This window comes from Protomyctophum parallelum, assembly GCF_964188405.1.
Source record: "Protomyctophum parallelum genome assembly, chromosome: 19".
In the NCBI taxonomy this organism is placed as follows: Eukaryota; Metazoa; Chordata; class Actinopteri; order Myctophiformes; family Myctophidae; genus Protomyctophum; species Protomyctophum parallelum.
This window is the reverse complement of record NC_139717.1, coordinates 38,993,841-39,016,076: the sequence shown is the minus strand read 5'-3', so window position 1 is coordinate 39,016,076 and position 22,236 is coordinate 38,993,841. Positions and strand designations below refer to the sequence as shown.

Below are 22,236 nucleotides of genomic sequence, written 5' to 3'. Positions count from 1 at the left end.
TGTTTAATTCATGCACAGACAGGATGCTTGAGGATATTAGCCTGGTGCAGTGGTGCTTGTTTATTGTTTTTGTTTTATAATGAATAAAGTTCGAAAATAAACCCGAATATCAAATGTTGTAGCCTATTTCAATAACACACAGTACCCTGATGTACAGATTTTCCTCAAGGGGGTGCTGTCTCCTTAGTTTACTTGCATTGCATGTCCCTGACTCCCTGTCAACAACAGAACGGCTGGTTGGTTATCATCAGGGAATGAATGTGTGAAGGCTAGCTGGCTAGTGTTTTGGAGAGATGTTGTCACAATCAGAATGATATCGCAGCGGGAACGAGGAGAACTGGCTCGGTTTTATACTGTCACGGACCCGAAAAAGCACCAGAAAGGTTATACTGTGTACAAAGTCACCGCAAGGGTAAGCGGAGAGAGGATGAACACTGAACAGCATCTTGACAGCTGAGCTAACACTAGCTGCTAATGTGAGCTCTTTCACTGGAGGCTTATGGGCAGACAGACCGTCATATTAGCATGATTCGTTAGCTGCGTAAAACGCTAAGAAATGGAGACCTCAAGTAGACAACCCTCTTGTTAACCCATAAAGTAGCTATGCTAACTAAGTGGACTAACCCAGCGTTCGTAGTTCAAACAGATATTCAATTTCAAAGTAATCTGCGCTGTAATCTGGTGGTGCAGTTGGCGACGTGCTAACGTTACCGCTATAGCACCATTACCTTACATGACACGGAAGGCTGTCACTCCTGTTTTGAGCCTACCCTACTAGTACACAGTGACAGGACCCTACATAGGACACACACACACACACACACACACACACACACACACAACACAAAACTCTTATCAATGAACTTGAACTTTATTTTGTACTGTATATATAATCTCAGTTCTCTTTCAAATCACATTAAAAATAAACAATTATTAGAGGCAACATGACTTAGTTTTAAAAGTATGAACAAATGTATGCACTCTGTCGAGTGCATACTTGCTTGTTGCACACTAGTAGGCCATGAATGGCCAACTAGTGCGCAAGCAGAGCGCGCAAGTACTTTCGACCGCTATAAACTGTCAAATCTCAGTATCTCTGTGAAGGAATGTTTGAAATTTCTAATTATTAGGTGTAAAAAACATATTGTCATTATGTCACCATCAAAAACCAATTACACTCTGGCATTGGGTCCTTTAATCCACATATTTTTTACGTCATCATTGAGAGCTAGTTATACATACTATGTATATGTAATTTGTAAGTTGATTAGCGGTATACTGTGGTTACTTTGCGCCTACGCACCGTCCCAGCCAACCCGCCACTTTTGATGCGTATGCACCGTCCCAGCAAATTGTGCCTGATACGGCAGTGGTGCCAGATTGTATACATGTATACACAGGAGCATTACCTTTAATCCTCCCAACACTAAAACATATCGTCATTACGTCACCATCGAAAACCAATTACACTCTGGCATTGGGTCCTTTAACAGTTTGACTGTTTTTTACGATTAACCCGCATTTTAATCAACCCCCCTTCACTGCCGAGATTGTTGTATTACCTTTAGAGCATACGCTGAATTATTTGGGCTTTTAATCCGCGAAAATCCATCAAAAAAAGCTCCCGTGGTTTGTTATGATCTGTGTGTAGCATCCACCATCTTGGTGCACCCGGAAGACGCACACAAGATTGGTTTCAATGAGGCGTTGCACCCAATGCATTTCCATTGGCCTCAATTTCCCAGAAGCCCTAGCAGCCCACAGCATGTGACGATTTCCGGTTTCGTCATCACAGCGAAGGCATCCAGTCTCATACTCCGCGACGAAGACGGATTTTCTTTTGATTCATTACATTACGGCGGATTAAACACATAAAACAAAAGGCGGGTATGTCCGATACGGCAGCGACATTAACCTGGAGTAATCCATTCCCGGCACGGAAACTGTTAATCCACATATTTCTTACGTCATCATTGAGAGCTAGTTATACATATACACACCATGTAATCTGGTCCCAGCAAATCAGGCACAATTTGCTGGGACGGTGCATACGCATCAAAAGTGGCGGGTTGGCTGGGACGGTGCATACGAGTCCCGGGCAAAACTATTACTTGCGCGCTCTGCTTGCGCAAGTAATAACCAATTATTAGAGGCAACATGACTTAGTTTTAAAAGATTAGTATGAACAAATGTTCTGGTCTGGTTTTTGATTGATTGAAGTATTTATTAACAGTTTGCAGAATCACAGTAGATTCAAGCACAACAATACAAAAACGATGGTGGCGTAATAATGATATTTTTCAGTGTCAGGTGGATTAAAGGGACATACGCATCAAATGACCCGAGTAACCACAGTATACCACTAATCAACTCACAAATTACATATACATATATACAATTATACATAGAGTCATGACCTTTAATCACGTCATATGTTCATCACGTAATATGCTTACCTCCAAAAACTAAGTACGTAGCAAATAGCTAAACTCAATATTACAAACGTTCTTTCACAGAGAGGCTGAGATTTGAAAGTTTGTAACTTTGTAGCGGTCAACAGCACTAGTACTTTCACCACTACTTGGGTGCAACAAGCAAGTATGCACTCGACAGAGTGCAGTTCTAGTTGTCAATGCGTTTACTAAACAAACTTTGAACTAAAGACAAACATTAAACCTGTGTATTTTTGAGGGGCTAGCGCCCCTCAAAAATATACAGTGAGGGGAAAAGGGGTGGGTGGGGGATTCAGATTTTACGGGGGCCAGTTTCGAATTGCAGCTGTCCATGTCTATTGGGGTGAGTTTAATTTATTTGTTTCTGCCTAGCATGCCATTTGTTATGTACGATGGATGGTGATCATGTCACTGTGTATTCTCACTTTGTGAATGTTGTCCACTGTCCAATGCACACACTCGTTGGGGAGTTGGAGACAGCCCCAGCCAATTCGCCCTACAGCAAAACCAACAGAGTAAAAATGGCATGGCTCATTTTGTTTGGTTAACCTATTTCCTGAGGCCGAATAGATTCTACAAATGCCTTCTAAATCAGTAGTTCTCACACAGGGCATGATGAAGTGATGTGCTGTGAGCTTTTATATCTGCTGTATACAAATCTGAAATGAATGATACAGATGCTTTCCCGGTTTTAATAAGGGTCCTCCTTGGTTCAGGAAAGGTACAAACAACATTTGTACAACCATGTAGTAGCCCCTTTAGGGACCCTCGGTTACCTTTTCTGAATTTTGATGGCTATACCGCCATCCAAAATTCAGAAAAGGTAACCGAGGGTTCCGGAAGGGGCTAGGTATGTAGCTGGCTTCTGTACTAGTATTAAGCTGCTTGTTTTATGTCATTTCTCCACAGATAATCTCCAGGAAGAGCCCAGAGGATGTCCAAGAGGTAACATTATTTTCTTTCTCTCATCCCATTTATGAGGACTATGGATATTATTAATGGAACACTTCACACCAAGCTGACGTTTCTTCTATAAATTCATTACTTGTGAAGCCTCGCATTCATGGAGAATTTTTATTTTCTGGCATTTCCTTCAATGAAGAATCCCCAACTGAAGAAAACACTATTTTCGCATTCCGTTACGTCCTCGCATTGTGCGCTTGTTGTGAGCCACAATAATTGTGGCTCACAACAATATACTAATAATTATTATTAGTATATGTTTGGCATAATGGAATCTGATGTATTAATGGGCAGGTCAAGCCAGTTGTGTGTGGTTCCAGCTGTCTTGTCCACCTTGTCTTACAGCAAGGTCCTTGCAAGTGGCTTGGAAGAAACAATCTCTAATTCAATCTAATTCAACCAAGATTCATGGTTTAACTGCGAGTAATTTGTTGGGCATTCACTGGATATGTGCAGTAGCACATATCCAGTCAAGGGAGTGATATAAGTGTAGTTGGTATGAATGAATAAGCAGTTGTTGACTCAAAGACACTTATATTTTTGGCTCAGACAGCCCATAAACATTGATATCGTCATTGTTGGGTGGAAACTGTGCAAAAACGAAAAACATAGAATGCTCCTCATAACCTAATAACCTCTGTTCCAGTGGATCCAATGATAGTTATAATGTAGTTAATATTTTCATTGATGAACTATTTTAACCCATTCTGACCGGGCACCCATTTTGGTGTCAGCATCATGTTATGCTTTAGCTATTGAAAAACAGCAGATCTACAAGCTCATATCGCGCCACCGAGTGGCGCGATACGAGCTTGTAGGTCTGCTATTTTTGAAAAATCGAAGAGCGACTGACATTTTTAGAATCTGATCTCAGGTCAGAATGGGTTCATCAGGACCAGTGTGTGACCGGCGGAAACCTCGTATGAATCTGATCTCAGGTCAGAATGGGTTAAAACCCTATATGGGCAGTTGTATAACAATTGCCATAGTGACTGTCATGGTGGTGTTGTATGGTTTATTCCTCTCTGTCTCCCACTGTTCCTACTTTCATAATTATGTTTGGCCGCCTGGTCAATGGTGTCATTGGTTTAGCTTTAAAGGGATTGTGACATTAAAAAAAAGGTTTTGGAATTGTTCTTGTTTTTTTTAGGTTTTCTAATCTCAATTGCACCCAAAAAACATGAACTTTTAACATTCAGTAGATTTTCTGTGATCTGGGGTTTTCTGGCTCAAAGTTCAAACAGGTGCTCTGATTTGCCGGCAGTAAGTGACATCACTTACGGCAAATCCCATATATGTCAATGGGATTTGCCAGCAGATGTCACTGTTTCACTGTGTTGCCTGTTTTCATTGTAGCTCAAAAGGCCCAAAAAACCCCAAAGAAAACTTCAGACCACAGAAAATCCACTGAATGTTCAAAGTTCAGGTTTTTTGGGTGTAATTGAGGTCATAAAACCTAAAAGAAAAAAGAAAAAGAAAAAAAAATGAAAATGAATGTCACAAAACCTTTAAGGCTTATTATATTATTTGGTTTAGGCCTACATTGGTTTTAGACAGAGTTTACTGTCTTTTAGCATATGACATGCACATACTGTAATGAGCCACTGGCTCGTTTATGCTGATAAACATGCAATTTGGTGCTTTAGATCCAGCTGAAGTTAAGATAGGATTGTTGTAGCATTGCTGGCTCAGGCTGGGAGCGACTCAAAGTTACACTGTAATTCATTCCATGTCCAAAGGGTGTGTGTGTAGCAATAATCCTGAATTATACTTCGCTGTACGGCAGAGTATAAATTAAGCAATACACTGAGGCTTGGCTTGGGATTGAGATGTAACAGTATGACATTTTTTACATTTTTAGGAATGCCTTTGAACAGTTTTGTAGCCAAATAATTTATTTTGAATCGTTGCCTAGTCTTAGTCTTTGGGATCAAAGATGTCATTTTGGTGACTGAATATCCAATTCCCTTATTATCTTATATAGTTGCTTAGCTTAATTTACAGAATACAGATTATTTGCCAGCATTCTATTCACTAGGAATTCCATCACATGCACATGCACACACGCGCACACACACACACACACACACACACACACACACACACACACACACACACACACACACACCTTTCACACTAATACAGTGCTATTGAGCCCACACTACTAAACTGTCTGTCAAGTTATTAATGAAGATGATATATTTTATGTAGCCTCAAGTTAAATATTGCTCTAAAGTTTATTTGAGACATCATTGATTATATAAATTATATAATTAATGGTATTAAAACTCTAGACGGGCGTGCCCCAAAGTTATTAGTGCATCCACGCCCAGCAGCCGGGGAAAACCGTTTCTCAACGGGCCCGAAAATTAAGGCCCGGCCCCACCTGGACCCTCATCAAACCCTGTACACTCAAGAGAATGTCTCTGCTACCACCATATACTGTATGGAGCTGACCTGTTCTGACATTCCATATGTTGATCTGACCTCATCAAACCCTGTACACTGAAGACATGCTCCTTACAGAATTCAGTACAGTACAGTCAGTCATGCCAGTACAGAAATCATTCCATGTTTATCTGACCCCCCCCCCTTCCATGCCAAAGCGCCAGCGCTCGCCCAGCAGTCTGCCGTCAACGAGGCGGATGCGTGCGTGCGTGCGATCTCGCCCTTTTGGGGCGAGGTCGCTTCTCGCCCTCAGGCGTCGTACAGCTTACTGGTATAGTATATAATATAAGGTATATATATATATATAATATGGACATACAGTCTTGAGGTTCATCTCATGATTCCTTGGGTTCCCAGTCCCACCTTTCTGGTGTCATCACATTTCTGTATTCCCAACATTTTGCAACACTACTTGGCACACAGAGGAAACAGGAAAGGAAAAGGGCCTGAATCCAGCAGCTGTAATACAACAAGCATGATCTCAATTACTGTGTGTGTGTGTGTGTGTGTGTGTGTGTGTGTGTGTGTGTGTGTGTGTGTGTGTGTGTGTGTGACTGTGTGTGTGTGTGTGTGTGTGTGACTGTGTGTGTGACTGTGTGTGTCACTGTGTGTGTGTGTGTGTGTCTGCCTGCCTTCCTTCTGAAAACACACATCCCCATTGTTGAGTGGTGCTCCTCTTTGGGAGTGGTGCTCGGCCGTGTCTCTTTCACTCCGGCAGCCCAGAGCTTTCCGAGCCGAGCTCTACGTTATCTCCTACTACGTCTGATTTATATCAATGGAGTCAGGGTCAGGGACTTCAGGTTCGTTAAGCCACAGTGCTCTTTTTTGTTTTTCTAATCTAATTTCTAATTTATGTACTGGTATTTGGCTGTGAGATTAGTTCTGTGTGTAAGTGTAAGTAACTAGTGCTGGTTGGTTTGAGCTGTTAATTCAGCAGTTTTACTCATAATATAGCAAGCATTGTAGTTCTTTGGGGGGAGTTAGGCTAGTTTTTCATAGTTCTAAGTATTTCTTTTAAGTGATCAACTTGGTGGTTCCTCCTCTGCATGCATATGGAAACTGGCAAGTGAGAGTGATTTGACCTGAAGTTGACCTAATCTATGTAATGACAATGTTGTTGCCAGTATTTAGCTTGTTGGTGGTCAGGGTAACGTCGTGTCACCAGGCTTTCCACACAGCGGAAAGCTGTTTATGACTATGATGTGTGATCTGGTTTCGACTACGCCTACTAGAATTTTGCTACTAATATCCATATCTGGTTGGTTGCCCCGACATGAGTACCTAATACACTAGTCTCACCAGTCGCTACGAGTTACAGTAGAATAGTGCATGGACATACAAAACAAAGTATACCATTGATACGAGAAGTATTTGAAGAAACTTGCTGGATTCCCAAGATTTTACAGGTTTATGGGTAGGCCCAGCTAACACTATGGAGCCTGGTTTCCAAGGAACCTTTTTTGGGAGCACAGATTATATTCATACTCGCTGATTCTCTCTCGACCGGATACGAGTTGAGCCCAGCCTATAGGTGAGGCCGGGCATCACATTATCTTTCATACAGCTGGTAAAGCCTTCTTTTCTTCCTCCCTCCCTCTATCTTTATTCCCACATTCTGTCTCATTAGATAACGGTATGGAAGAGGTACAGTGATTTCCGGAAGCTCCATCAGAACCTCTGGCAGCTGCACAAGAACCTCTGCAGCCAATCAGAGCTCTTCCCTCCTTTTGCCAAGGCCAAAGTGTTTGGTGAGTTACTGGCATGCCATAGATTACATTCAAGGATCTTGATTTGACGTACAATCCCTGTTAACACTTTGTTAACCCATTCTGACCTGAGATCAGATTCTAAAAATGTCTATTACATCCTGACAGTTTCATTATTAACCCATTCTGACCTGAGATCAGATTCTAAAAGTGTCTTCGTTTTTTCAAAAATAGCAGACCTACAAGCTCGTATCGCGCCACTCGGTGGCGCGATATGAGCTTGTAGATCTGCTATTTTTCAATAGCTAAAGCGTGACATGATGCCAACACCAAAATGGGTGCCCGTTCAGAATGGGTTAATGGTTGCATGCTGGTTTAGTGCACTGACAATTGCAGAGCTACAAGCTCACAATGTGACATTGTCGTGATGCAACTAACTAAGTATAAATCACGCTGAAAGCGTCTATGACATGGCCAGAAAACATCATATTTGATAATACTGTACACGTGGTGTGCGTCACGTGGTGTCCATCACGTCACATGGTGTGCATCAATGGGGGCTTCAGCCCCTGCCCTTTTACTCTGTAAAACAACTGCCCTTTCCAGACCACAAATGCAGCATTTCCTATGGTGAAAGGCAGCGTTCAGGAACTCTCCTGAACTTGAACGAATCTTTTTTGCGTTGAACAAATTTGTTTAGAAATCCAGGTCGTACACCGCATCTCCACTAGCTAAAGAGTGCTGGGTTGTGCCCCGAACATAGCTGATCTACAAGCTCTCAACTTGTAGATGAGTTATTTTAGCTATTTTAGTCTAAAAGTGGCCTCTTACGGGATGTCAGCCCCTGCCTATCTAACACTCTGCACGTCCCTGTGTGTGTGTGTGTGTGTGTGTGTGTGTGTGTGTGTGTGTGTGTGTGTGTGTGTGTGTGTGTGTGTGTGTGTGTGTGTGTGTGTGTGTGTGTGTGTGTGTGTGTGTGTGTGTGTCTCCAGGACGTTTTGATGACTCAGTGATTGAGGAGAGGAGACAGTGTTCTGAGGACCTGCTGCAGTTTTCTGCTAACATCCCTGCTCTTTACAGTAGCCAGCACATAGAGGACTTCTTCAAGGTATGACACGCGCATGTGCGCACACACACACACACACACACACACACACACACACACACACACACACACACACACACACACACACATATGCACAACACAGTGAACTATATTCTCTTTTACAGTAGCTACTTTGAAACTGCAGTCCCTATTTTGGCCATTTTGAAAAGCTTCCAAAATTAATTGTGAAAATAGCAGATCTACAAGCTCGCAATCTGTTGCATTGTGAGGCACTGTGAGCTTGTAGATCATCTATTCTTTGTACCATGTGTACAGATAGAGCTTATGTGGTTAATGGTTGGCTGGTGGGTTCCAGGGAGGGGAGGTCCACGACAGCTCAGAGCTCATTGGACCGGCCGAGTCCTTTTCTGACTTCCTGGCTGACAGCCTATCAGACTGCAGCTCTGAAGGTAGGTTGAGACGAACAAACTGATCAGGCCGTCTTTCATCTTAGTTATATATATATATATATATATATATATACTTTACTCAGGAGTGGTTAATTCACAGGCATTCATACTGTGTCCGTGCGTGCGTGTCTGTGTGTGTGTGTTTTCGCTCTCAGTTCAACGAGATTTCAGTGGAGCAGATGATATAACAATCACGTCCGAGTATGGAGGTAACGCGAGCATGTGCACACATCACAAACACACTCAATCTTTCCAGATTGTACTATTTGTACATTTATACTTGATTTAGTAGATAACGGTCTGTTCTCCCCCCCCCCCAGGCCCGTCCAGCGACAGTGACCTGACCTCCCTGGCTGTGGACACGGACTCCCTGGCTGAGCTAGAGGATGGCATGGCCTCAGGCCGCACCTCCCCTAACCAGCCGTCCGGGGGAGCCGCCAGCATCAGCAGTAGTAACTGCAGCCCTCTCCTGCCCTCCCTGCACGAACGCCCCTCGCCCGCCTCGTCCCCGTCCATTCGTCCTGTCCCAGGCTCCTCAACCCCAAACCCGGGGGTCAGCCGGTCGGGCAGAACGACGCTTTTCTCCAGCAGTCTAAAACGAGTTGTCGGGGCGAACCTCAAGGAGCTGAAGTCGGATTATCTGGACAGGGCCAGCGAGCACATCCGCCTGGCGGTGCAGAAGGAGACGGAACAGGACTACCAGTCGGCTTTCAGCTACTACCGCAGCGGAGTGGACCTGTTGCTGCAAGGGGTGCAAGGTGGTTATAACCCATTAAGACCTGAGCTCTCTTAATGGATTTAACCCATTAAGAGAGAGGAGATGCACAGCCCACACGCACAGCACACTCACCAGTTGCAAACAATTATCCAATCACCTTCTCACTTACAAGCACAGGAGGAAGAGAGACTGACATACGTACACATAAAACATTAAAGAATCCAACTGTGGTTTGTAATTGTACAGAAAGAACAAAGTTCCACCAATCGGCGTGCGCTGACACTTGCTGGAACTGGAGACATAATCTATCACGGATGTTTGATTTTACAGGCACTTATTTTAATTGGAGGTACAAAAACACTTGGGAGAGGGGGGAGGGGGGGGGGGCAGAGCAGCTCGCAATTCATTTTCAATGAGAGTCGCTGAGTTTCACAGAGCAGCTCTGCTCCATGACTGTGTTCTGCCCTCCCCCCCCCCCCCCCCCCCCATGGAGCAGAGCTGCTCTGTGAAACCATAGAGTATTAAAAGGAGAGAGACTGAACCGGAGCCATATCCCCCCCCCTTTCCCCCGCTATTAGTTTCAGTGGAAGTTGCTCAGTGGCGTTTTGAAGCACTCGAAAGAACCGTCTACTTCCGCATTTTTCCGAATGTGGAAGTGCAAACGCGCTTAAAGTTAAAGCCCAGCTGCGCAGGGTTTCCTCGTCAACTCCACGGGTCCGCCTACAGTCCCACCTCTTACCACTAGGGCCGAGTGCTTCAACGTTGGAGAGCCTCACTGGGAGCCTTGTGTGAAACCCATGGACTCCATTGAAAATTAATTGCGAGGTGCTCTGCCCCACCTCTCCCTGGAACAGAGAGAGAGAGAGAGAGAGAGATTTCGTTTTAATAGTGTGTACGGGGCCTCTGGCATCAGTCATACATGAAAGACAGCGTGTCCTCTTGGTGTCTCCTCTGTGTGTCGCACGGCTCACAATTCATTTTCAACGGGAGTCACGTGGTTTGACGAGACAAGCTTGCTCCACGGCTGTGTTGTGGATGGAGAGGGGGGGCAGGAGACAGCCGTGGAGCAAGCTTGTCTCGTCAAACCACGTGACTCCCGTTGAAAAGGAATTGTGAGCCGTGCGACACACAGAGGACACAGGAGACACAGAGAAGACGGCTGTCTTTTATGTGTGAGTGCAGCCCAGCGTGCAGCTTCAGAGTACAATTCACAGGTTTAAGCGAAGAATTCTGAGATAGTAGATAGATGAAGAAAATGACCTGGATAAAATTCACGAAGCATAATGCCCCCTCTCTTCTTCTCTGTCGTGTCTCTGTTTGTCTGTGACCACGGCCCTCCAGGCGAGCCCAGCCCCACGCGGCGAGAGGCCGTGAAGAAGAAGACGGCGGAGTACCTGATGCGTGCGGAGCAGATAGCCAATCAGCACCTGAGAAGCACCATGGGTCAAGGGTCAACGCAAACGGTGAGTGACAGTACGCCGTCGCTGATCCATATCTCCATCTGTGCCGTGATGACACTCATTCGATGACCCGGGGTCCCCCCCTGCGTGTCTATACTTGATCCCCTCCTTTATTTCCCACCGTCGTTGCAGTGTTTTTAACGGATGTTCAACCCAGAATGGGGAATCTATCGGTCATGTGATTAAGAAGTCCAGACAGCCAAAGGTATGATTACTGAAAAAGTTGTTTTCTTTACCATGTCCTAGGCGATGGGGGCACAGTGCTGCCCTCCCTCCAGCAGAGCAGGCCAGCAGAGTCCAGCAGACGAGCTGAGGGCCTACAGGGTGCTGGGGGTCATAGATAAGGTCAGCAAAGCATGCCTTGATTATTAATCCTGCCGTTTTGCTTGAGTGTGCTCTTAATTTCACGTACAAATATCGTGCCATCGTGTGAAAAAACGGTATGAAGCTGTGGAGTCTGTTAATCTTGGTGAAAGTAAATCCCAGGCTGAGCATTTTATATAATATTTTACCTATTATCACAGGCGGAACAAAAACGAATGCGTCTTCCTTTTTCAAAAGAATGATTTTTTTAGGGAATCATGGGGTCTGCTTACTCTGCTAATAACTTGGAATATGTCCCGCTCCCAAAGTGTCTCCTAATTGCGTCCTTCCTTCCTGGACGGTCTATCCGTTTTTTTTAACGGCAGCAATAAAACTAAATAGGTTTCTTGGATGTGTGGTGGTAAAGGTTCGGTGCATGTGTGTTTAGTGTCAGTTATGTGTACCACAAGGTCAGTTTAGGTTGCTGGTCCCCCCAGCCAGCTGCCGACGGAGCAACTTCACCACTCAGCCATGAAATGACTTGGCAAGCGGCTTAGAGAGCAGCACACAACATAGAATCAATGATGCTGAGCACTCACACACACACACACACACACACACACACAAAGGGATGTACGCACACCCACGGACAACAAACCCCACAGATAATGTTGACACAGTACCAACATGTGTTACTCTATAGAGGAGTGCGCAAAATGTACAATATGTCACAAACAAGTCAAGAACAGCAGCACAACATGGCGTCCATAATGTGAAAACACGGGCGCAAGCTATAGCTATTTATACAGAGATACAGCATTGCTTGCCTCTGTCCCTCTCTCTCTCTCTCTTCCTCATCCTCTTCCTCCTTCTTTCACTTTTAATGGGGACAGAGGGGACAGATGGAGAGAGCTCCTCACCCCGCTGCCCTGCCCACCCTCCTCCCCCTATCCCTGATGTTTGTGTCTTAATTATATTAGCGCCCTGGCTAGCACTTCCACTCTGTTTACTCACAGCTCCATTCATATCCATTTAGCCTGCACCTGTTTGGGCCCGGCCAGGGTCACATGGAGAGACTACACACACACACACACACACACACACACACACACACACACACACACACGCATGCACGCACGCACACACACACATATGCACACGAGCAGAGACGCACAGGCATACACGCACACATATGCATATGCTCAAGCTCTCCCCTGAGAGGGAGAGAGAGGAGAGGAATGGAGATGTCAGAGGGAAAAGGGAGAATTAAAGGAGGGAGGAAATGAAGATGTCAGGAAGAGAGGGATCGAGAGAGAGAGCAATGGAAGAGAAGTGGGAGATTGGATGCAGAGGGCGGGTGGGATGGGTCTTTTGGAGGAGTGTGTTTATGAATTGCGGGAGGGCATTTACTCAACCATTATTCTGTGTGCAATAAAACATTGCAGGGCTCCGAGGAGGCATTTTGTTTTCTGAGGACCACATGTGCTCCTAAAGTGAAAATAATTTAGAAGGCCCTTGCCAGTTCGAATTGCATGTCACTCCCTTTCAGTTTTCTAGGTAGCGCGAGCATCATTTTAACAGAACATAAAACAGTAGCACATTTTGTTCTCACAACCCAGCCAAGCCTTTGTTTTCTTCAAATTAGGTTGGCTGAATCCGTAGCAACACTCACTTTGATACCATGTTTTCTAGAATAATTTGTGGACCCGCATTTATCTTCCTGCAACCCTCCTGTGGATGGTCTTTTGGGCTTGGGAGAAAAAAAGGGGGGAAAAGCCGAAACTCCACTGCTGTAGAGGACACAGCCACTATATTATCTGACTGTACACCTGCTCCTGTGTGGCGACTCATGGCACTGTTCCATTATAGGTTCTTCTGGTCATGGACAAGAGAACACAAGAGACCTTCATCCTAAAAGTAAGTTGTGTGTGTGTGTGTGTGTGTGTGTGTGTGTGTGTGTGTGTGTGTGTGTGTGTGTGTGTGTGTGTGTGTGTGTGTGTGTGTGTGCGTGTGCGCGTGTGTGCATGCATGTGCGTGCAGCCGTGCACCCAGTGGCGTCCTGACTGTAAGTGTATGTGTGAAGAGTGCCAGAAGCCCCTGTGTGTGACCTGTGTAATTGATTCTAATGGGCCTGTCCCTGTCAGCTCCTCTGCTCTCAGGCGCGAGACGTGTGCCAGATGCCAACGCACAGCGCCGGGCACAGATGACTACACCCACACACACACACACACACACACACACACACACACACGCACACGCGTGCCTATTCAACCTCAAGTCGATGTGTAGCACTGATAGATTTTGTGTGGCTCTTTTAAAGTCATGCAGTGTATGAGGCTTGATGACTTTGGGTTGGCATGGGGCATCGTCGGCACCACGTACGTTAATGGGAGGTTTCTCCTTTGCTATGTGCTCCCCTCATAATTTCACCCTGTAATAATCTTCAACTTAAAAGTAAGACCCCTCACTTATTTGTTGACTTGCCGCCTGTGTTTTCTGTGCCCTCCAGGGTCTCAGGAAGAGCAGCGACTGTGGGAAGCCCAAGCGGACCATCATGCCTCACACGGTGCCCAACATGGTGCAGCTGAAGAAGTTCGTCGTCTCCGAGGACACGGTCTTTCTGCTGCTGCAGTATGCAGAGGGTGAGACGCATGCACACACACACACACACACACACACACACACACACACCTTTTCCACCTTCCGTCTTATCATCACCTTCCATCTTTTACCCACCAGACCTCCCCAGCTCTCTCTCTCTCTCTCTCTCCCCCTCCTCTGCTGCTCTCTCTGTCCTTGTTCCAGACAGATGTTTGATAGAGAAGGGTGTATGTCACAGGTCATTATTCTGAATACCAGGTGGCGCTGTGCTTCATTAGCTATGCTAACACCTGGGCCTCCTTACATCCCACTCACTCTTGGTGTGTGTGTGTGTGTGTGTGTGTGTGTGTGTGTGTGTGTGTGTGTGTGTGTGTGTGTGTGTGTGTGTGCTGTGTTGGGTGTATGTGAGAGTGTGGTGCGTGCACATGCGTGCGCTGTGCACGTCGATGTGGGTGAGATGGTACAATGCAATACAGTTGCACTTTTTGCTGCTCTCTAACCCGTTCAATCTGGTACAGTCCTTAACCGGCGCCTGCTAACAATATCAACAATATGAATATCATATGGTGCTGTCTGTCTAGCATCACTCTGATTTAATAAAGCCAATGAACTAGCTTTAACAGCTTAACATTGCAATGCATAGATGTACTGTAGAAAAGCCCAGGTGCGTCTGTATTTGATTACGGTGAGAAATTCAGCAGAGAGACGGCAAACAGTCTAAATGAGGACAGACAGACAGACAGTGGGGCAGACAGGCAGACAGGCAGACAGGCAGGCAGGCAGGCAGACAGGCAGGCAGGCAGTGGGACAGACAGACAGACAGACAGACTGGGGGAGGCAGCGACCTTAGTGACATTGGACAGTACAACATGTGGATGTTTTTACTTGCTAAGCCATCGGGCTGCCCCGCAATCATTATCATCACTCACAACTCCCCATCCATTCTCATCACACACAACAGATGCTGGCTCACAGTCACACTCACATTGCGTGTGTGTGTGTGTGTGTGTGTGTGTGTGTGTGTGTGTGTGTGTGCGCGCGTGTGTGTTGCGTGTGCGCGTGTGTGTGCGTGTGCGTGCGTTTTTGTGAATTTAGCATGCCACTTCAGGCGACAGGTAATGTGAGGATTTCATCGAGCCAGTTTGGTTTTAATGTTAAACATGCTTAGTGTGCTGTTCACTCATTCTTAACCCCTGATATCTTTCTCCTTTTTGCAGTAAACATCCTCCATTTTCCTTTGCTTTTGAATGCTACTAGTGTACTTCCCTCCAACATGCATGCCCTCCTCCTACAAATTTAACGTGCTGTTCTTTTCATCTCACCCCCCAGGTGGTAAGCTGTGGTCGCACATTGGGAAGTTCCTGCGCAACTACAGCCCAGACGAGAGCTTTGACATCCCCTTCATCCAGAAGAGCCACACAACGGCCATCCACTCGCCACAGCACGCAACAGCCCAGCTGGGTCTGGGTTCAGCCAGCTCTGGCTCTGGGGCTGGATCTGCTTCTGGGCAAGGGGCACACCTCCTGTCTTTCCCTCAGAAAAAGGGACTGCCCCCTGGTCCCATGGTCTCCAACTCCGGAGCCACTTCCGAGGAAGAGGGCACCAACAGCTACTTAACACTTTGTAATGAGTACGAGCAGGAGAAAGTTGAACCTGATGCACAAGAAGGAGAGGCCCAGCGGGAGGGAGAGAAGAGCGGACAGGAAGCGTCGTCACTAGATGCCCCCGTTGCTGCTACGATGGCCACTTCCTCGCGCACCCGCTCTCTCATCAGCAACGACAGCCTCTCCTCGCCCCTCAGCTCTCAGGAACTTTGCTTCTTCACAGAGTCGTCTGACAATGGCGGCTGCGCCCTCGATGGCAACCGCTACCGTGGCGATGGACAGCACAACAGCGAAGTCTTCAGTCCCTTGCCCTCGCCTGCCGTGACCCTGTCTTTAGACCAGTCCAAGCGCACGCCAATGGAGTTTTTCCGCATCGACAGCAAGGACAGTGCCAGTGAGGTGATCTGCCCTGACTCTTGCGAATCGCGGCCCTGTCCTAAGCCCCTCCCCGTTGCCTTTTCCACGCCTGACCCGGGCTCCGAGGTCACGGAGGACCTGCCAGAGCTTGCACAGGAGGTGAAGAGTCACGTCTCAGAACTGTGGGGACTGGACTCTAGTGATAAGGGCTCCAATGAGTCGGTAGCGGTCATCTCCTTTAAGGAGGCAGTGGTGGAGGACGAGGGCCAGCCCCCGGACCTGCTGGTCAACCTGCCAGTGATGGACGGAGCCGTCAACTCCTTGGAAGAGGAGTTGGAGAGCTCTGGGGTTTGTCTGGGCCTGGAGGTCACGGCCTCCCCCCAGAAGAAGTCCACACAGCCAGATGTTCTCCAGCTGCACAGCCAGCCCGAGGAGGCAGAGGAACAGCAGCCGGCGGAGCAGGAGATTCCAAAGCTGCGGGCGGCGTCGGCCCCATGCGAGATCAGCCACAAATCCTCCTCCCCCTGTGTGTGGGTAAACTACAGCCTGGCATTTGGAGAAGAGGCCAATGTTGAGGTTGATCGTGCATGCCAAAATAAGGACCCGCTCCCTGATAACGCAATATTAATACCTCCTCCTTCTATCATGGCCATACCAGTTACTGACTCGTTGAGTGAGAACCGAGAACTCAGCAAGAGTCTGAACACAGACTTGGTTCCAGACCCAAGCGGAGTAAATGTAGACTCCATCTCAGCCACACACCGGGCTGAAGCCAGTACAGGGATTGAGAGAATATTATGCCTTGATGCCCAATTATGTACAGATAATAGTAATGCTAATTCAAATGGCAGTGAATATGACAAAGAAGTATCAAGGCTGTTTGCAGAGCTGGACAGGCTGTCTTTGGCGGCATCACAAGCCCGTATCCCAGAGGAGTTTGTGCGATCCTGGGCAGTGGAGATGGTCTTGGCCCTGGAAGGATTGCATCAAGAGGGTATTGTCTGCCGAGACTTAAACCCTAATAACATCCTGCTCAACCACCAAGGTTAGACTTAACAAGATTACTGAGTTTAATGTAATAAGCAACTAAGCAATCATGTTTTACTCTTGTGATTTGTTTCTGCCCTTTTTACTTTGCGCAAGCAGAGCATGCAAGTACTGCGATTGGCTGGGTAAATACAGTATATGTCGGCCCGGGGTATGTACAGTATGTTGGTGTCCTCCAACAGCCAATAAAGTACCACCATTCTTGGTGACGTAACTAAGGTACGTTTCAAGATGGGTATAAGGTCAATAACGGGTCTAAAGGATTTAGAATGGCATAGGGCTCTAGGACTCAGAGCAGCAGTGGTACCCAGACAGTAGAGAGCTCTAGGACTCAGAGCAGCAGTGGTACCCAGACAGTAGAGAGCTCTAGGACTCAGAGCAGCAGTGGTACCCAGACAGCAGAGAGCTCTAGGACTCAGAGCAGCAGTGGTACCCAGACAGTAGAGAGCTCTAGGACTTAGAGCAGCAGTGGTACCCAGACAGTAGAGAGCTCTAGGACTCAGAGCAGCAGTCGTACCCAGACAGTAGAGAGCTCTAGGACTCAGAGCAGCAGTTGTACCCAGACAGTAGAGAGCTCTAGGACTCAGAGCAGCAGTTGTACCCAGACAGCAGCAGAGAGCTTTCTGACTCAGAGCAGCAATCGTGGCATCTTGAGAGAGTGCAGTTCTAGTTTAGTTTGTGTCTATTGCAGTTTTCAGCGAACTAACTAAAGTGGTGAGGGAGAGGTTGTGGAGTGCACCCAAAACGTATGTCATACAGTAAAGTTGAGGTTGAATGAATGAATGAATTCCTTTCCAAATATAGTTACAAGTGTTTTACAGACAAGTTATAAACAGAAAACATAAAGGACATCACTAACAACAAAACATCAAGACATTAAACTTGAAAAATAACAGCCAGGGCATCAAAACAAATGACAAAACAATATTAGGAAAAACACTTTTAAAGTGTTTTAAAAGAAGACAGTGACTGCTAGCCAAGGGCAGGTAGTTCCAGAGCAAAGTGGTCCTAACTGATCGACAGGATCTAAAAGTCTCAATAGAAGAGCACAGAGACCAAATACAACCACCACACTTGTTAATTATATTGTATTGACATACTCTACCATACAGAGAAAATAACATTGTATTCAGTCTATTCTCTAAAAAATAAGTTGTAGCTTTAGATGGAGATAAATGTGGTCACTGGTCTGGTCACTAAGCCACATTAGCCAGAACTACTCAATGTTAATCTGTTTGTTGTCTGGTATTAACGTTGGCTACAAAGTTTAATTCCACAAGGTAAAAGCTGAGTTCTTGGAAGTTTGATTACATTTTTATTTTTGATGGGCGCTAGCCCCTCCTACAGTATATTCAGCTCTTTGTCCTAAATTGTGTCGCATTTGCCATTGACAACGAAAGGAGAATTTACGTCTGAGCTAATCGGCTATGTATATAATTCTCGTTAACCCATTCTGACCGGGCACCCATTTTGGTGTTGGCATCATGTCGTGCTTTAGCTATTGAAAAATAGCAGATCTACAAGCTCATATCGCGCCACCGAGTGGCGCGATACGAGCTTGTAGGTCTGCTATTTTTGAAAAATCGAAGAACGACTGACATTTTTAGAATCTGATCTCAGGTCAGAATGGGTTAATCAGACCAGTGTGTGTCCAGTGGAAAACCTCGTATGAATCTGATCTCAGGTCAGAATGGGTTAATAGTATTTGCGTCTGTATAACATGACCGAGAACTTGAGAAGTGGTATAGTGTGGGGCATTGTGTAATGCCTTATCTCAGTGATAAGAGCGCCCCTCACTTCACACAGGTGTGATTTTTAAACCCTTTAACCACTTTCAACCTGACGTTCCTAAGGGAAAAAGGTGAAGAAAAACAAAAAAAACTAGAAAAAGTGCCCTTCTGGGCACAGGTCTCCACCAGGTTATCCACAGATCCGTGCAGTTAGAGGTAAAAACACTTTTGGGCCAGTTATAGCGCCACCTTGAGGCTGAGTTGAAATTGTTCATGTGGCATTTCGTCCTCGGCCTAGTGGGAATGTGCGTGCACAATTTCACGGAAATCACGCGATGTGTTCATGATTTGCAGCATTTTGTTTGAAACTGAGCACTCCTGTGAACTTTGGAAGCCAATCTTAACACAAAAAATGCTGGAAACGTATCCATACGCTTTATTAATATCGAACGCCGTACGCGCGAAGCGTATGTATACGTTTTATACGTTTTTTTATTGCTTACTGTACATCAACGTCCTATGCTCCAGGACACCGAAGAAAATAACAGCTTTCGTCTCCAGGAAGCTCCAATATGTGATCCGGGAGTAAAAAGCCCCTCCCTCCTGAAAAGAGGTCTGTCTGTGGCGAAGACGCTCCCTCCTCCAATGCCTCCATTACACGTATGGGTCTGCACGGCAACGGCATAGACCAACGCAGATGTCAGGGCATCTAAAATGGAGTTACCCATACTCTAGTGTCTGTGAATACACTCGATTCCCCCTCCCCTCCTGTTTCTACATGGTTTCTCCCGAGGAAGCTTTGTGGGGGGAGTCTCTTGATCGCTTTGGCAGTTTGAGTTCCCCCCCCCCAGGCCCCACTGCGCCTTGCGATCGCCTTGCACCGCTCACTCATTCTCGGAAAAAGATATAACGCAGTCGTGTCGATTTGCCCTCTGCCAGTATATAAACCAAGAATAATCTTCAACGATCGCCATTTCATAACGTTTTCAACACGCACACGGCACACGCCATGATCAACTAACTGCCTGGCTACGTCTTCAGTCTTCACCAGCCATCGCTATCCGTTGTGTGTATCGCCATCGCGTCTTCACTTTGTTTGTTTGGGCAAGAAGCACGATCAGCGATGGAAAAGAGCTTTATATCCACGGCAGATAAGTAATGACGTATTATCGAAGGACCGCCATGATCAACTTACTGCCTACGTCTTCGTCAGCCAATGCAGCCATCATCGCTATCCGTTGTGTGATTGTGGATGTAGGCCATATCCACGGTATCGAGAGAGACGCCCGGCTGTGATATAGGTCTTATCACTGCAATTATAATGAATAAAAAGGCTACAATCACACAACGGATAGCGATGGCTGCATTGGCTGGTGACAACGTAGCCTCGGTCCCAGGCAGTTAGTTGATCATGGCGGTCCCTCGATAATACGTCATTACTTATCTGCCGTGGATAAAACTCTTTTCCATCGCTGATCTCTGCTTCTTTGCCCAAACAAAGTGAAGATAGCGTTGTCCAACAAAGCAGCCAGTTATTTGATCATCTCTCTCTCCTGTGCTTCTTTCCTCAAACATGTCCAGACATGTCAACCTCAACCACTAAACTCACCGATCCAGTAACGCATCTCACCGTTATACTATCGTTCTGAAGGCAGATATAAAAATAAACATAAATAAATTATTGTCATATACATACTACACACTGAATGAAAGCCCTAATTGTCTACTTTTAGGAGGAAAACAAATACATAATATTGATCCCATGTACAGTTTGTCAGGCTATTGAATGCAGTTGTTCAGGTCCAACTATTATTCACAAAATAAGGCCTATAGCGACATGTACATATTATATACCGTATGAAACAGAAGACCCTCTGCTTTCATAAGAAAAAAACTAATACTGTAATAATAATAAAAATCACACCCCTGTGAAGTGAGCATTTCCTCATGAAGTTATCATAGCGAGTTATAAAGGTTTAAAGTCACAGAGATTGACAGGCAGATATAAACATAAATAAATTATTATCATATACATACTACACACTGAATGAAAGCCCTGAATGTCTACTTTTAGGAGGAAAACAAATATACAAATATATACAAATATAGTTTGTCAGTAATTGGCTATTGAATGCAGCTTGCGCCCACCAGAGAGGATTTCAGAAAATGCATGGACCAGAAGAACTATTATTCACAAAATAAGGCCTATAGCGAAATGTACATACTATATACCGTATGAAACAGAAGACTCTCTGCTTTCATAAGAAAAATACTTCTACTGTAATAATAATGAAAATCACACCCCTGTGAAGTGAGCAGTGCAAGCAGAGAGTCTTCTGTTTCATACGGTATATAGTATGTACATTTCGCTATAGGCCTTATTTTGTGAATAATAGTTCTTCTGGTCCATGCATTTTCTGAAATCCTCTCTGGTGGGCGCAAGCTGCATTCAATAGCCAATTACTGACAAACTATACATGGGACCATGTGTATTTGTTTTCCTCCTAAAAGTAGACATTCAGGGCTTTCATTCAGTGTGTAGTATGTATATGATATTATTTGTGTTCATTTTTATATCTGTCTGTCAATGTCTGTCAACTTCAACCTTCCATATCTCTGCTGTTTTTTCAAGCGAGCAGCGTGCCTTCAAAAGCAGGTTTTAGAAAAAGGTCAATATCTCCAGAATGGAAGATGGTAGAATCATAATTTTTTTTTTAAATTGAAGTGGACATGTTTGGCCTACTTTTTATTTATGCGATGTGATTCTCGCTATAAGAGGCCCCTCGCTGTGGGCCCCTAAAAAGTTCAAAAGTCCAATGTTAATCGCTTAGCACCAGCAAGCCTGAGCAAATAGAAAACTCTAGCATACAATGTGTTAACCAATCAGGATGGAGTCTGAGAAATCTGAAAGACCCGTTTCGTTGAATGGCTCTAGAGAGACTGTGTACTAATTTGCGTGATGTTTGGACAAAATCTGTAGGTGTACTGTGAAAAAACTTGTTTTGCACAAAGCGGCCTCCTGGTGGCGCTATAACAGGCCGTTCTGGAAAGTTTGGGGCAGAGGTTCATGGTTGGCATCCAGGGAGTGTGTGTGCAAAATTTGGCATCGACCGGGTTAACGGTGGCTGAGATTAGCTGGTCACGGACGGACGGACGGACACACGGACACACGGACGGACGGAGTGCAAAACATACTCTCCCCATGCCTTCGGCTGGTGGAGACAATCACACCCGTGTGAAGTGAGGGGCGATCTTACATCATCATGCATCATCTCATTCCGGCCAATCAGGATTTCCGTCCTGCACCTTCGTCTTCAATGTTTGTGTTGGT

The 22,236-nt window shown here is 45.6% G+C and overlaps 1 protein-coding gene across 2 annotated transcripts in view; it reads left to right on the top strand.

Annotated features, from left to right (window-relative positions):
- The first annotated feature begins 254 nt into the window (after positions 1-254).
- rps6kc1 (ribosomal protein S6 kinase polypeptide 1) overlaps positions 255-22,236 on the top strand; it is a 41,621-nt gene continuing 19,639 nt past the window's right edge. The window contains exons 1-12 of one of the 2 annotated variants that reach the window (XM_083790723.1): positions 255-412; positions 3,363-3,398; positions 7,492-7,612; positions 8,563-8,678; positions 8,992-9,085; positions 9,241-9,294; positions 9,406-9,843; positions 11,145-11,266; positions 11,510-11,608; positions 13,436-13,483; positions 14,076-14,208; positions 15,497-17,173. In XM_083790723.1, the coding sequence (XP_083646849.1) occupies positions 311-412; positions 3,363-3,398; positions 7,492-7,612; positions 8,563-8,678; positions 8,992-9,085; positions 9,241-9,294; positions 9,406-9,843; positions 11,145-11,266; positions 11,510-11,608; positions 13,436-13,483; positions 14,076-14,208; positions 15,497-17,173 (3,040 nt within the window). In that variant the 5' untranslated portion in view covers positions 255-310. The remainder of the gene's footprint in view (positions 413-3,362; positions 3,399-7,491; positions 7,613-8,562; positions 8,679-8,991; positions 9,086-9,240; positions 9,295-9,405; positions 9,844-11,144; positions 11,267-11,509; positions 11,609-13,435; positions 13,484-14,075; positions 14,209-15,496; positions 17,174-22,236) is intronic. The other variant, XM_083790724.1, reaches the window with a different exon arrangement.